This window comes from Leptonychotes weddellii, chromosome 5, assembly GCF_054177405.1.
Source record: "Leptonychotes weddellii isolate Sample4059 chromosome 5, ASM5417740v2, whole genome shotgun sequence".
Taxonomy (NCBI): domain Eukaryota; kingdom Metazoa; phylum Chordata; class Mammalia; order Carnivora; family Phocidae; genus Leptonychotes; species Leptonychotes weddellii.
The window spans coordinates 2,991,941-3,006,020 of NC_138373.1; the positions used below are offsets into that span (position 1 = coordinate 2,991,941).

At 61.6% G+C, this 14,080-nt stretch overlaps 1 protein-coding gene across 1 annotated transcript in view; it reads left to right on the top strand.

Moving 5' to 3' along the window:
• The window catches only part of SDK1 (sidekick cell adhesion molecule 1), an 821,758-nt gene that overhangs the window by 730,609 nt on the left and 77,069 nt on the right, over window positions 1-14,080 (top strand). Inside the window, exons 24-26 of the mRNA XM_081822645.1 lie at window positions 5,198-5,392; window positions 8,056-8,257; window positions 12,113-12,216. Of these exons, the coding sequence (XP_081678771.1) occupies window positions 5,198-5,392; window positions 8,056-8,257; window positions 12,113-12,216 (501 nt within the window). The remainder of the gene's footprint in view (window positions 1-5,197; window positions 5,393-8,055; window positions 8,258-12,112; window positions 12,217-14,080) is intronic.

Consider the following 14,080-nt stretch of genomic DNA (forward strand, 5'->3'; position numbering starts at 1 on the left):
TGACTCCAGCCTCTGCTGCAGGGGCCTGGGACCCACTGCCCGGACCTTATTCCTGGTGCCCCACGCCTCTTCCAGACAACCCCGGTTTTTCTGTCCACTTTCCAAAACAACTCATGCTCTCCAGAGGAACCCTGGCCTTGGCGTTTCTGCCTCTCTGTGTGCTGGTGTCGACCCCCTAGCGCCCCCCCACCCCACCCCCCCGTTCCCAAATGCCTTGTGGTCTCTCCCAGTCCCTAACGGTCACCCTGCAAATGTCCCATAGAGCGACCAGTTTATTTTCCACTTGTGTCTCTTTTCTTCAAATCATCAGAATTCTACCGTTTTAGAGCAGGAAGGAGCTGGGGAAGCAGCAGGTCCTCCCGGGCAGAATGGGGCTCCCACACTGAAGGCGCAGCTCTGTCCCCTGCTCACTGTGCCCGCCCCCCGGCCCTCGGGGGTAAAATGGACACGCATCCTGTGCCTGAAATGCAGAGGCTCTAATAAGTGGGGGCGAGTCATTTTCTTGATTCATAGTGTAGGGGTGAGCGCGTCTCCGTCTTCCCTCCTGGGTTCTATGGCTGGTCCAAGAATTAAGTTCACATAAGACAGATGAACAGGAGAAAAACAAATTTAATTTTGTATGTACAGGAGCCCCAAAGATCAGAGGCTCAAAAGTGACCAACGCAGGCTGTATTTAATGCTTCTGAGTCAAAGAAACAGTAGATTGATGACGAATTGGCAAGACGAGGGGTTTGGGCTTGGGGCGGTAAACTAGTGAAGTAACAGGGTTACTGCCCGTGGTTGGTGACAAGGCTGCCTCTCTCCCTCCCGGTGCAGCGGGGGGACTGATTTCCTGCTTCCAAGGGGACAGAGGAGGGTCTGGGTGTCCCTCTGGCACTGGCCACTGCTTAAGTAATTTTAATCCAAAATAATCAATATGCGAAAATGGCATGTTTGGGTGTGGCCTAAGCTACTCTGCTTCAGTGGCTGGAAACGAGAAGCTGAGAGTTGCCTTGGGGTTGGGGTTGAAGCCTGGCTTAGGGCCTCCCGGCAGCCGAGGTGTTGAGTACGGAGGAAGGGCCTGCAGGCTGCAGGTTTGGGCTCCAGGGGGGCTGGGACGTCTCCTAAGCCATGCGCATGCGTGGCCAGGTGTCTGCCCGCTCCGGATGCTGGGACAGCGTGTGCTGGCAGGTGGTTCCTGCATCTCCTTGCTCTCTCAGCTATAGGCGTGTGTTCTCACACTGTGAAGACAAAACCTGTTCAGCTCCTCCTACCCAGAAATCCCATGTGCACGTAGCCAGGGCCCAAGCCCCGGGCCTACGTACATCAGCCGTCTTCTGGTGCAAAGTCAGACTCTTTCTTTGAGGAGGGTTGGTATCTCTTCATCACCAGGAGTGATATTCAGATGGCTGAACTCACTGACACCAGGTCACACCTCATTCTTGAGGTTTTAAAAATGTTGTTTGCTCCTGTTCTTGTAGGTAACGTCTGTGCCTGTCACTGTGGTCTCTGTGCTCTGTCAGTTTGTCTTTGCAAAATATCCTTCCTTATCTTCTTTCTCTAGTTTAGGGATATGCATATGTTAATGGCATTGGTCTGTTGCTTTTTGTTCTGGGCACGGTCGGGGGGAAGAAGGGGTTGCCACCAAGGCCCCTGGCTGACCCCGGTCCTACGTGAGGCTCGCTTTGGCCTCTGTATATGGAGCGCATCCCCATGCGGGCAACACCGCCTTGGGACAGCAGATGGCTTCCACCCAAGCTTTGATCTAGACCGTGCACCGCTGTAAATTTGCCAAACGGGCATTGCTAGTCCCCCACAATCCCGCTGCAAATCCTGACAACATAAAAATAATAACATGACTCAACACAGCCGAGGGGGGCATCCCCGGGGGTAGAGGTGCTTTGAGAGCATCGACTGACAGAACTTCATGGCTGCGGGGGGTGTCAGAGACACAAACCGGAAGAGAAACAACAGCAATACTGTGAGCGATCAACCGTGTGTGACCGATGAGCCGGAGGTGGAAGTACGCTGACTTCACCCCCATTCCCGGGGACGGGGCCGTGGGTGCTATAGGAACAATTAGGGATTGAGTACCTTGTGGAAATCATGGCCGTCGGGGGCGAGGACGTCGTGACTCACAGGCAGGAGCATGAGAAGAGCCACAAACAGACGGTGAGCCTTGGGAAGGACCAGACACGTGACAGAGCGAATGCCGACCCAGAGGGGCTCCCGAGGAGAACCCAGTGCGGGGCAGGATGTTGCACACTGCGTGCACACACAGGCAAGGACGAGCGTGTCTTCACGGATGGGTCAGCGGCTCCCTGCTCTCCGATGCTCCCCAGAAAGACACCCAAGAAGCCGGGCCTGGGTGGGAGGAGACTTCTTTAAACTCGTTCCTTACATTCCCGTGTTATTTGTGAGCCACGTGAGTATAATTCAATTCACAGAGTAATGACGAAACATTGCAATAGAACATTTTAAAACCTTCGTTTAAAAAAAAAATAAAAGGCAGCTTAAGGGTAGGAGTTTTCCAAGACGAATGTGAATTTCAGGACAAGAGACCCTGTTTCGGCCAGAAGGCGGCCGACCAGAGACGAAGGCCCTAGACGCACGGTCCCGGCCCCAGGACACAGCGCTGTCGGGTGACCTGCGCGGAGGGGCCGCGCTCGATGTCAGCTCTGTGCCCGGCTCAGTGCAGAGCACGCAGCGCACAGCAAACGGCACCAGCCTGGCGGGCCCGGGGTGTCCCTCCCACGTCTAGGTCCTGCCCGCAGCTCCGAAGGGACCGAGCGGGAGCCTGACCCATGTCTGTCTGGGTCCCGGCCCTGGGCTGCCACGGCCTGGCGCTCACCACCCTTCCCCAGAGCTGCCAGACTCAGCAGGTGCCTGGCTGAGGGCCAGAGGCGCCGGGGATGAAACTCCTTGGAGGCTGCGTGACAAAGGACGTCCAGAGCGGCAGGTGGAGGGACTGGTGGGGACGCTGCGTCCTGCAGCCTCAGAGGGTGGAGAACTGCCTATGGTCCTTCTTCTGTAATCACGTCACAAGTCAGAGGGAGTGTGCGTGGGCGCTCGGCGGCGCCGGGGGCCCTGCGCACCTCCCCGCCCCTCCCGCGCGGCCAGCGCCCTCCCCACGAGCCACTCCTGCTGCACAGCCTAACAGAGACCCAGAGGGGGCACGTCGCTGGGTCACAGTCACACAGCAGAGAGTTCCCAGAGCCTGGATCGCAGCCCGGGCAGGTGCGCTTCCAAAGCACGTGCTGGTCGCGCCCCGCATGCTGTTGTCCCTTGGAAATACACTCGTGCTGCGGGCACTCGATGCCCCGTCTCCAGTAGCCAGGATGTGGCAAGGGGTCCCTCCCTTTGCTGGAAGATTGGGGCGGATGTTCTCTCTTCGCAGGAACAGTATGACTCAGTAGAAAGTGAGACAGATTCAGGGCTCCCGGCCCGGCTCTGCTGTTACTTTCTGTGTGACCTCAGGCAGACCACTTACCCTCTCTGAGCTGTACAGCTTCATGGCCACATGAGGATGCGTAGGCTTCCTGTCATGGCCGTTGTGAGGGCTCCGGGAGCCAGGAGGTCAGGAGGAGAGCCCCTTGCATTGGCTACAGTGACCACGGTGTCCTCACCCTCAGGCGGCGAGGTGCCCGGGAGTCTCTGAAGGCTTGGGACCAGTTTCCGTGGCACCCAAACTCCAGGCGCCCCACCTACAACAGGGCGAGGGAAAGAAAGGTGGGAGGAAGGTACAGAGAAGCTCGGCCTGGTTTCTCTGGGCTGCCGGTCATCAGTCCCTGAACGGGGAAGGACAGGTGTCTAGCAGGAGACCCCGGCCAGAGGCTGGAGGCCAGCTGGGTCACCCCTGGTAGCCTGGGGACAGCTGGTCGTCGTGGTGAGGAGAAGGAACCACTCAGAGTCCAGCAGACACCAGGCCCGTGAGTGGCCATCGTTGGTGGACCGGACAGAGCATGCCGGACCCCCGGTCTGTGTGGTGATGGCGGTGACCAGCCGTGGTCAGGGGCTTGATGCTGAGCACATGGAACCGTCCCCCCCGGCCTCACGTACAGCCGGCCGGAGAGGCTCCTCGTGTGGTTGGACAGATGACGAAGTGCAGGAGCTGGGAAGATGCCCGTAAGCTCGGTCACCAACGGAGCCGAAGAAGGTGTGAGAAGGACGACAAAGGAGTGGGGGCATCTGGCCCAGTGAGGCGGGCGGGAGGCGTGGAGTTCCTGAGGCCTCGTTGCTGGGCGGCCGTCCCACCCCCAGGAGGCCAGCGGAGGCTGAGCTGGTGGAGGACAGAGTTCGGCTCTGCTGCCTGCCCCCCTCCCCCACCCTGGGAGCTCCTTGTTTACCTGGAGCAGGTTGGCTGTCAGCCATGTTTGGGGGCCCCACTGCACCCCACGAGCTCTGGCTTTAATCAGTGCAGGAGCACAGCTGTCCGTGCCCACGAAGAGGCCACTGTGCCGGGACCCGGGCTGGGGCTGACAGTTGTCACTGCCTCTTCAGAAGCAGGCGGAGGGGGCCTCGGCGCACCCTGCTTGGGAGGCTCGGTCATTAATAACGTCTGATCAACCGTAATCCCTTGATAATCAAGGAGCTTGGGAACCGTTCAGAGCGCGGAAGCCCCCCAGAGCTGATGGTGACGCGCACTGCGCCGCCTCCTCGGCAGGAGGGGGATCATGTGCAGGGGAGCCCCCAGCTCAGGGGCCATGCTGGTGTTGCCTGGGGTGCGGGCACAGGGGAGGGCGGCCAGCAGGAGACGGAGCCCCGTCGGCATCTGCTCCCATTCCCAAAGCTGGGATCTGCGGGCCGATGGGGAGGATGACCGAGAGGAGGGACGTGTGACCATGGGAGAAGGGCGCACTTGGAGGAACATTCTAGAAGGACGCCCTGCCCTTGGCCCTGTGAGGGGAAGGGCGGGTGGCAGGAGGGGCGAGAGGGACAGAAAAAGCAGGGAGCCCTCCCAGCCACGTCCTCTCGGCTCCAGCAGCCACGGGGAGGATGAAACTGTCTCCACATCTTGGGGGGGGGCAGGATGAGGGGGAGCGAGGGCCATGGGTCCTGGCGCTCAGAGGCTCCATCCATCACCGCGGCTGTGCCCCCTCTCAGATGCCGGCCCCAGAGGAAGGACATCGGGGAAACAAAGCGGGGGGTGGGGTGGCGGGAATGCGGGGCCCGAGCGGGGTGACGTGACTGACGTGTGGCCCTCCTGCCCTGCCCGCAGGGTACCAGATCGCCTACCGCCTGGCCAGCAGCAGCCCCAACACGTTCACCACGGTGGAGGTGGGTGCCACGGTGAGGCAGTTCACGGCCACCGAGCTGGCCCCGGAGTCCGCGTATATCTTCAGGCTGTCGGCCAAGACGAGGCAGGGCTGGGGGGTGCCGCTGGAGGCCACCGTCATCACTACTGAGAAGAGAGGTAAGACCCAGGGCCGAGTCCACCGTTGTGGTGCTCCGGGGAGGAGAGCTGGGCCTGAACGGGAGCCGCAAACTTGCTGGCCGCGCGGCTTTCCGGGTCAGGCCCTGCACCGTCTCACGTCTACACAGCCCAGCGTTTACCGGACAGGCAGGCATGTCCCTCTCTGCTCCCAGAGCCATTGTGTAACTGGTCCAGGGTGGCTCTGAGTCACCACGTTGGAGGGCGGCTCCCTGAAGCCGGGCACGTGGTGTCTGATGTTCACAACCACGTGCCCAGCTGAGCAGGCGCCCAATAAACAGTTTCCTGCCAGGCAGTCCTAGGGAGACCTGGGCACTGGCGAGGTGCCTAGTATATGTTGTCTTGGTTTATCCTCACCAGAGGCTGGCGAACAAAGTGCTGTGAGCCCCGTTCTACAGAGGAAGTGGGGGCCCAGACAGATGCAGTCATCTGCCGGGGACGCAGCTGTGGAGCAGTGATGTGGACACCCTCCACAGGCCCCCAGGCCGCCTCTTCCCACAGAAATCTGCTGTGGGTCCCCATCTCAGTGAGCCCCTGACGTGCCCTCCAGCCTCGCTCTGACATCTGCCTCAGCCGGCTCCCTCCCCAGGGCCACCCCCACTCCAGGTGCGGAGGTCAGGGCCAGGCCCAGAGGTCTCGGGGAAGAGGACAGGAAGGCAGGTCTGCTCGGAGAGATGACCTGTCCAACTCCCATCTAGGAGTCCCCAGGCACCAGGCTCTGGAGCCGTGGGACTTCAGGCAAGGCCCTCCCCCCCTCTGTGCCCTGGCACCCAGGCGGTGGCCTCCTGGGAAGCACCGAGGGCCAGCACGGTCCGCAGACCTCCGGGGGCAGAGCTGGTGCCATGGCTGTGCTCAGAGGGTGAGCCGGTGTCCTTGCAGCCTGTGTGATGTAGATCGAGAGCAGACAGTGTAAGGGAGGCAGAGTGCTTGAAAAACCACGCGCAGGCCCGATCCGAAACCCGCAAAAGGAAGCTGACATGCGCTGAGCCCTCGCCACATTCTGGCCACGCTCTGGCCACAGTCCAGGCACTGCAGCCCACTGCTCTCTCTAATTCCCACACAGGCAGGCCGAGCAGGTGGGGAAGCTGATGCCCCACAAGGTCCAGCGGCCACTCGGTGGCTGCTCAGGAGAGGGCCGCTCGGCCCAGGCACACGGCTGACCCTTCTGATGGCCAGCGGGGGCGGGGGGGGGGACACTGGCGTCACCTGTCCATGGCTTCGGATCTTCTGGGGGCTTCACACCTTCCAGAGGAAGGCCGAACCCTTCAGCCCGCTATGAGTCCCCCGACCCCAGCCACTGAGCCTCAGTCCCCCAAGGATGATGACAAATGCACAACCCCTCCTCCTCCTCCAACGGTTACCTCTGCTGTTAACTGGAGGATGGAAGCCTTGGAGTCACTGGAGATGCCAAAGCATGAAGCAGATGGAGAGACAGCCGTGCACACTCGGGCCCCTGGCTATGGGCACACAGCACTGTCCGACCTCTGGCCCCCAGCACGGGGGGCCCCTAGACAGAGGACAGGCGCCAGGAGAACCCCCTCCTGCCCAGGTCCGCAGGCTCCCCCTTGTCCAGGACACGCTCGGGGCCCTGAGTGCCTCTCCCAAAGGCTCTTGCCTTCTCCCTCAGAGTTGATGCAGCCCCACAGGGAAATCCAGCACTTTCTAAGGCACAGGGAAAGACACAGGTTTGCTAACGGTTTGACGTGACTCAAATCCAAGTGGAAGCATTAACACGAGTGCCCTTCAGGAGGCACCCGGGTCCACAGCAGGGTTGCTGCTGGTGGGGCTGGGGGGACGCACGCCCACACCCTGGCCCGCCCCCCGACCACCCGCACCAGCTGCCGGGGCCCATAGAGCTTAGGGGATTTCCGCCAGGGCCCGCAGAACCCCCAGCAGAGTTTGCGCATTGCCAGTTTGTCCAGAAGGGTGGTCCTTGCAGCTGGTGAGGGGACGCAGGGCTATTGCTCTGGGGAGGAGGAACCCGGCAGCCAAGCGTGTGCTCCCAGAGGAGCGCCGACCACGTCAGGGGGAAGGGCTGCTCCCACTGTCACCGCAGGTCACTGCTCTATTACCCACCACACATTCTCAACAGGATCAATAATCTTCATGATAAACAATTGAACAATTATTCTTTCCTCTGTGGAGTTTCTCTGCTGCAATCGATGGGGCGAGGAGACACATGACGGGAACGATCCACGCTCAGGAGCCAGGTCCTGGCCCCCTGCGCCCTGCACTCCCAGGCGCCAGCGCTGTGGGCACAGAGCAGCGGTGACAGCCCCCGCAGTTGCTGAGCGGGACACCGTCCGTATTTCAGCCTCGGGTTGGCTTCCAGGGAAAGGAGTCAGCATGACAGATGCACTGAGCCCGAGACCGGAGGGAGAGCCCACAGGGGCCTGGAGGTGTCACTCAGAGATGCCCAAGGGACGTGTGGTCATCGGGGAGCATGTGTGGGCTCACCCTCCTGTCTGTCTGTCTCCGCACCGAGAGAAAGCCAGGGTCTCCAGTCAGATCCGGGCCGTGGCAGGTCGGGAGCCGGCCGCCAGGCAGCCTCAGGTGCCCGAGGGACCGGGAATCAGCTCCCTGTTCTCTGCCTTCCTGGAAAACAGCCTCTCACGCGGCCCTGGTCTGTTCTCTCTTGGTTGCAGAGCGACCGGCGCCCCCCAGAGAGCTCCTGGTGCCACAGGCCCAAGTGACCGCCCGCAGCCTCCAGCTCCGGTGGGTTCCAGGCAGTGACGGGGCCTCCCCCATCCGCTACTTCACCGTGCAGGTGCGAGAGCTGCCCGGGGGAGAGTGGCAGACCTACTCCTCGTCCGTCAGCCACGAGGCCACAGCCTGTGCTGTCGAAAGGTACCCAGAGCCAGGCGGGCCCTCCCCGGGGAACGCAGCAGGACAGCTCACATCTCTTCTCCGAGTGCACACTCCCTGTACCAGGGACCGGGACTCCCCTCTGCCGGAGCCCGCTCCGGCCTCTGCCCCGGGTCTGTCCTTCCGGGCCTGCCCTGTGCAGGTGGTGTGCACACCCCAGGGCCCAGGGATGGACGAGGCACAGATGACGGGGCCAGCGAGCCTGCAAGTGCGGGTTCCCGCACCCTACAGCACCCTATCCCCTGAGAGGCGGAGGAGGGGGAGGTGGGGGCAGGGGTGTCACGGCTGAGAGTCGCACCTTCTCTTTGTGCTCTCTCTCCGAGTCAGCAAGGCAGATGGCTCCCCCACCTGCTATCACCCACCGGTGATGGCTGATCAGGGAAATGGGGGGGCGTCCCCACTGTGCCGTGAGAACCCAGCATTTATCCAGTTACTGAGTGAACCACCAGGCAAAGGCAGAGCGGAGTGGTGCCGACCACCACAGCTCAGCTCTTGGCACCTACGGCCTCATTTGGGCCCCTTTACATGTTCCCACTCCCCTCTATGGTGAGGGACCAGGGCACCCCCCTCTATGGTGAGGGACCAGAGAACCACCCCCTTATGGTGAGAGACCAGAGCACCCCCCCTACAGTGAGGAACCAGGGCACCCCCTCTACGGTGAGGGACCAGGGCACCCCCCTCTATGGTGAGGGACCAGGGCACTCCCCTCTACCATGGGGGACCAGGGCTACGTAACTGTCTAGGTGAGGGTTCTCAGCAGTGACCTCAGGCCCTGCATCCCCACCTGGGGGGCCCGGGCTGCGCAGGCTCACCCCACCCTTCAGAAGGCCCCTGGGTCTGTCCGGTGGGCAGGCCTGTCCCGGGAGCTGGCCTGGCACCTTCCCTGTCCTCCTTCTCTGGCCCTGACTGTGGTCACTTTCTGTGAAGCCCACATCAGGCTGTGGGGGGGCCACAAAGGAGCATGCCCCACCGGCTCCGAGGCTGCCAGGACCCTGGCCAGCACCTCGCGCTGGGAGGATGGAAGAGGCCTAGACCCCGTTTCCCAGGCTGGCCCATGTTCCTCTCACCTCAGACAGAACACCACATACATTGCCCCCTGTTCTGGGCACCGTGCTGGGAAATCTCGCACACATTTCTCGTTGAACCCGCAGGATTGCCCAGCGGGGGAGGTCATCGTCCCCATCCTACAGAGGGGAGTGGGTCGCCTGCAGCCCCAGCACCTCCCCCAGGTGTGCTGACCCTCCTCCTCTGCAAGGCCGCCGGGCTCGGCCCCTGCACACTGCTGAACCTGAGCCCAGGAAAGGAGCAGCCGGGCATTGGGGGGGTGGGGGGATGCCGGGCTCCTGCAGCAGCCTGATCCTCAGACACCCCCCACCCCCCAGGCACAGTCCAGGCTGCGGGGGATGGGGGGGTGGCGTGTGGCTCTTCCACTGCTTCTAACGTGCGGCAACAGCAAGGTTTAGAGAGAACGGGACCCCCCCCCCGTGGGTTCGAGGTGACACGTGACGCACACGTGGGTGCAGTCAGCACTGGGGCATCATGGGAAGGCAGACTTTGAGGCCACAACTGTCCAGGCTCAGGTCGGCTTCCGGCCACGTGCCGTGGGGGCGGTCTTGGGCGGCTCCCCAGCACTCACCTTCCGGCTTGTTGCACGGTCCGGGGCCATGCGGGGCCTGGTGGCACCAGGCGGGGGACAGTGGCGGCCGCCCTACACAGCCCCCCCAGGAGGCACGGCTGCGTGTTGTCAGCATCCTCGCAGCACACCCATGGGTGGCCCCAAGCAGGTGGCACAGATGTCCCGGCGTCTCCGTCGTGGCTCCCAGACCTAATGCCCCCTGGGGGGAAGGCCTTTGGAGCAGGTTCCAGTCCCAGAAGGAGGGCAGCTCATCGGCTCTCAGCTCCAGCCGCCTGGGGCCTGAACGATACTCCGTGCACAGTGACCGCCTCCCTCACACGCTCCCGGGAGCACCAGTGGCGTCTGAAAGCCCAGCGCGGACGGTCCCCGAGCACAGGGGCTGTTTCCAGCAGGGCCAGAGGCACCGCCGGGCCCCCCGCGGGGAGGGCATCAGTAGCTCCGATGCGAGAGCCTGAGGCTCATCCACCTGCCCGAGGTTACGCAGGGGTTAACGTGTAGGCACGCTCCGGAGTGCATGCTCCTGGCAACCGCCCTGGGCCGCCTTCTAATCTGCGAAGGAGAAGCTAATGCAAATGTGGGCCTCAGGTGGTTGAGGCAGGAACCAAAGGAGAAAACCATGTGGTTGTCACCAGAATTAGATAAAAGAGCTCCTAGGAAGCTAGGAACAGATGGGAAGTTATTTGTTTTAATAAAGGATAGCTCCCCAGAAACCGGGAGCAAAGATCATTGTTAAGGGTGGAACTTCGGAAGCACCCCAGGACAGCGAGGGCCAAAGCAAGGTCGCCCAGCACGGCTTCTCCAGCTGTGGAACGGGGGCGTAGGGAGGCCAGGAGACAGGCCCGTGGTCACGGACCAGCCGTGGCAGGGCAAGCTGGGGTGGCAGAGGGCCTGAGGGAAGAGCATCCACTGAGGTGCCGGCCGACAGAGAACCACTGTAATCCCATCGTAGGCCGGGGGGGCATATGAAAACAGAGTCAGGGGAAGATTCTTCCGATCCTGTGTCCAGAGATGGTTATCAGTCTTTGAAAACGCAGAATCCTTCCTCTAGACCAAGGATTACCCAGACCCCACTTGCAAACCAGATGGGGGTTTGGGGACATGGGGACCCCCTGGTCTCCTGGAGGACCCCTCAGAGCCTCCAGGGTTCCACAGGGCTCAGTTTGAAACCCACGAGTTTACAGGTTGGCCCGGGAGGGGGGACAGAGGACCGCCTTGGAGGGGGGTTTGCCCGCCGGTAGCTGAGGAAACAGGTCGAGTCCCGAGCCGCTCCTGTTCTCCTGGTCTGGGCGATGGACACGGGCCGAGCCTTGCCCGAAACAGAGCTGCTGTCAGCGGGACAGGGGTGGGAGGCGGGGGGTCTCCTCATCTGCTCCTTCGGAAGTAATGGCAAGGATAGCCAGGGACCCGAGGAAGACCGGAGCTCGTCCGCTCAGAAGCCTGTGCGGAGTCTGTGTGGTACAGAGCTCAGCACAGGAGACCGTCCACACAGACCGCGTCGATGGAGGGAGGCAGGGAGGCCTGAGCGGTGGCAGCAGGCCATGCACCCGGGGCATTAGGGCCCCTTAAATCCCCTAGGAGCCTTCCCCCATGGACGGTTGGCATTACCTCGGTCTTCGGTACAGCAGAGAGGCTGCCTCGAGACCAGATCCTCTTCCAGTCCTGGCCAAGCCAGGGGCAAGGGGCTCAGTGGGGCCGGGCCTCGAGTTTCTCATGCCCGCAATGGGAATCACACACCCCCCAGAGCTGCTGTGCGGTGACCCGGGCACTGCCTGGCCGGGCACACGGCGGGGACGAGGGGCAGGTGGGCCGGGCCAGCGCCAACCTCCACGAAGGCGCGCTTGCGGGCCCTCGCACCACGCTCTGAATCGCTCCCAGTCGTGTGAGGGCTGTGGTAAATTAGCTCCTCCTGAGAAATTCCCGCGTCCCTCAGAGAGCGGGGATTTGCTCTGCAGGAGAGGCTCTAAGGACAGGAGGAGCCCCGAGTAAAACCGCCACCCCGGGTCAGGACGTTCGGCACTTCGCTCCGTCCCTGGGGGCAGGCTGGGAGGACAGTGCCGGCCTCCTGAGGGCCCCTCCCCGGCAGGATGGATTCCCGGTCCCTGAGCCAGGGCCTCTTCCTCCGGGCTGCCCACTCCCTGTGGCCAGAGCGTAGGTCAGGACAGAGGGGAAGGGCTCAGGCCCTCACGGCTCTTCTGTTTCAGGCTGAGGCCCTTCACTTCCTACAAGCTGCGTCTGAAAGCCACCAATGACATCGGGGACAGTGACTTCAGCACGGAGACGGATGCGGTGACCACGCTGCAGGACGGTGAGCCAGCTGGGCCCCAGGCCGGCGTGCAAACACAGACCCCTGCCCGGCTGCACCTTTGGACCCCGAGACACGGGCTCCCGGAGAGAGGCCCCGCTTCCATTGGAGCCAGGAAGGGGTTACCCGGGGGAGGAGGGCCGTGGCTGGTGAGCAGGGGGACTCGGGTAGCAACAGACCGCTCAGAGCGCCCCATACAGCCTGGGGCCGTGAAGCCAACTTCAAGGGCTCGCAAGTGGAACGGGTTCCTTTGATTGGTTTCCAAACCCCTACGATCCATTAGCATCCTAGACATTGAATAATTTATAGGTTCATTAAAAATAAATGTGGAAGGGTAGCTGGTTTTTGAGAGGTTTCCCCATTTTTCTTATCCACAAACCACTCTGCAGTTTTGCCATTTGACAGAAGCACAGGGAAGGGATGGAGGGAGATCCCCTAAAAGCTCCAGGTGGTTCTTAACCACTCTCTCCCACCTCAGAGGAGCAGGCCCAAAGATCCCTTGTGATTTCGGGTGCCGATCCTGCCAGGCCCGGTAGCAGGCCGGCTTAGGACACGAGGGTTGCTCTTGCCTCTTCGGATCCCGGGCTGTGAGCCTGAGCCCTCAGCTCACCCAGCAGCGCTGGGTACTCATTCCCCACATTTCCATCTTTCTCCTTTATAACCTGGGAGCATGGCTTCACCAACATGAGGCCTCAGGCGAGCTGAGGACCAGCAGAGGGGTTTGGGGGACCCTTCTAGCTTCTCGGCCTCACACGGAGATTCCTCTGCTGCACACCCAGGCCGCCCGCCGCTGGGACAGCGCCTCGAGAAACTGTGGTTGTCTTTGTGGCTCGTGTTTTAATCTTACATTTAACACAACTGGGGTTCTTTTTGGGAGTTAGCACTAATTCTTAGAAGAAAGAGGCAAACACAGAAGCTGATTTTGTTGGCGAGTCTTTGAGGAAATCACAAGCGGGTGAGCAGGACACCACAGACTCCCTTTGCCCTTACAGGGCTCAGGCTCCTTCAGAAATGGCCTGTTCTGAAAAAAAGCATTCGAGGGCCTCTCCAGGTTCCCAAAGGCCTGTCTAGTTCTTTGATACTTAAATCATTTCTTTTGGTGCACCTATCCTGTTAATCTTCCTCTTCTGAGATTTGCAGTTTCTCTAGCAGTTGACTGCATTGTTTGCACTGTATTGTCTCCAGAACCACAGATCCGCTGAGAGGGACAGACTCCGGGGCTTGGGGAGCCCTGGGCCGGGGTCGGGGGGCTTTCAACGTGTGGATGGTTTGCTGATAAACATTGCCTTGCTATGGTGGTTGGGATATTGAGACCCCCTCAATCCAGCATGATCCAGAAAGCTGAATAAGGGTCCACCGTGGGCCTCAGGAGGCCAGAGAGCACAGGGTAGAGGGCTCCCCAGAAGGCAGGAGGGGGTGCTGCTGGTGTGGCTGATACCAGCATGTCCCAGGTGCTGGGCACACTGGCAGGTGTGGAGGAGACTCACAGGGCAGGTGGCCGAGGGGCCAAGTCTCGGACAGTCAGTGGGTGTGGGGTGGGGAGAACAGCCTCAGTCATTCCGCTCAGTGACTCTTGGCGAGCATTTGATATACGGTCTCAGGATCTTACAGTGGGCAGCCTTGAAAAGGCCAGCCCGGCGTGCCGGCAGGACCGCAAGGGTTCAGTGGGAGCAGAGGTAGGGAAGGGGTGTCCGAGGAGGCCCATGGGACAGACGGATGGCGCAGGACTGTAGTTTCCAGCATGCAGGGCACGGCCACGGGCAGAGCCAAACTGACCAGATCCCTCCGGAGAGCAGAGCCGAGCAGCCACGGCCGCTGCCCCGAGCACAGCCGCCATCCCTCTGCCCCAGAAGTCGGCCTCCCTCCC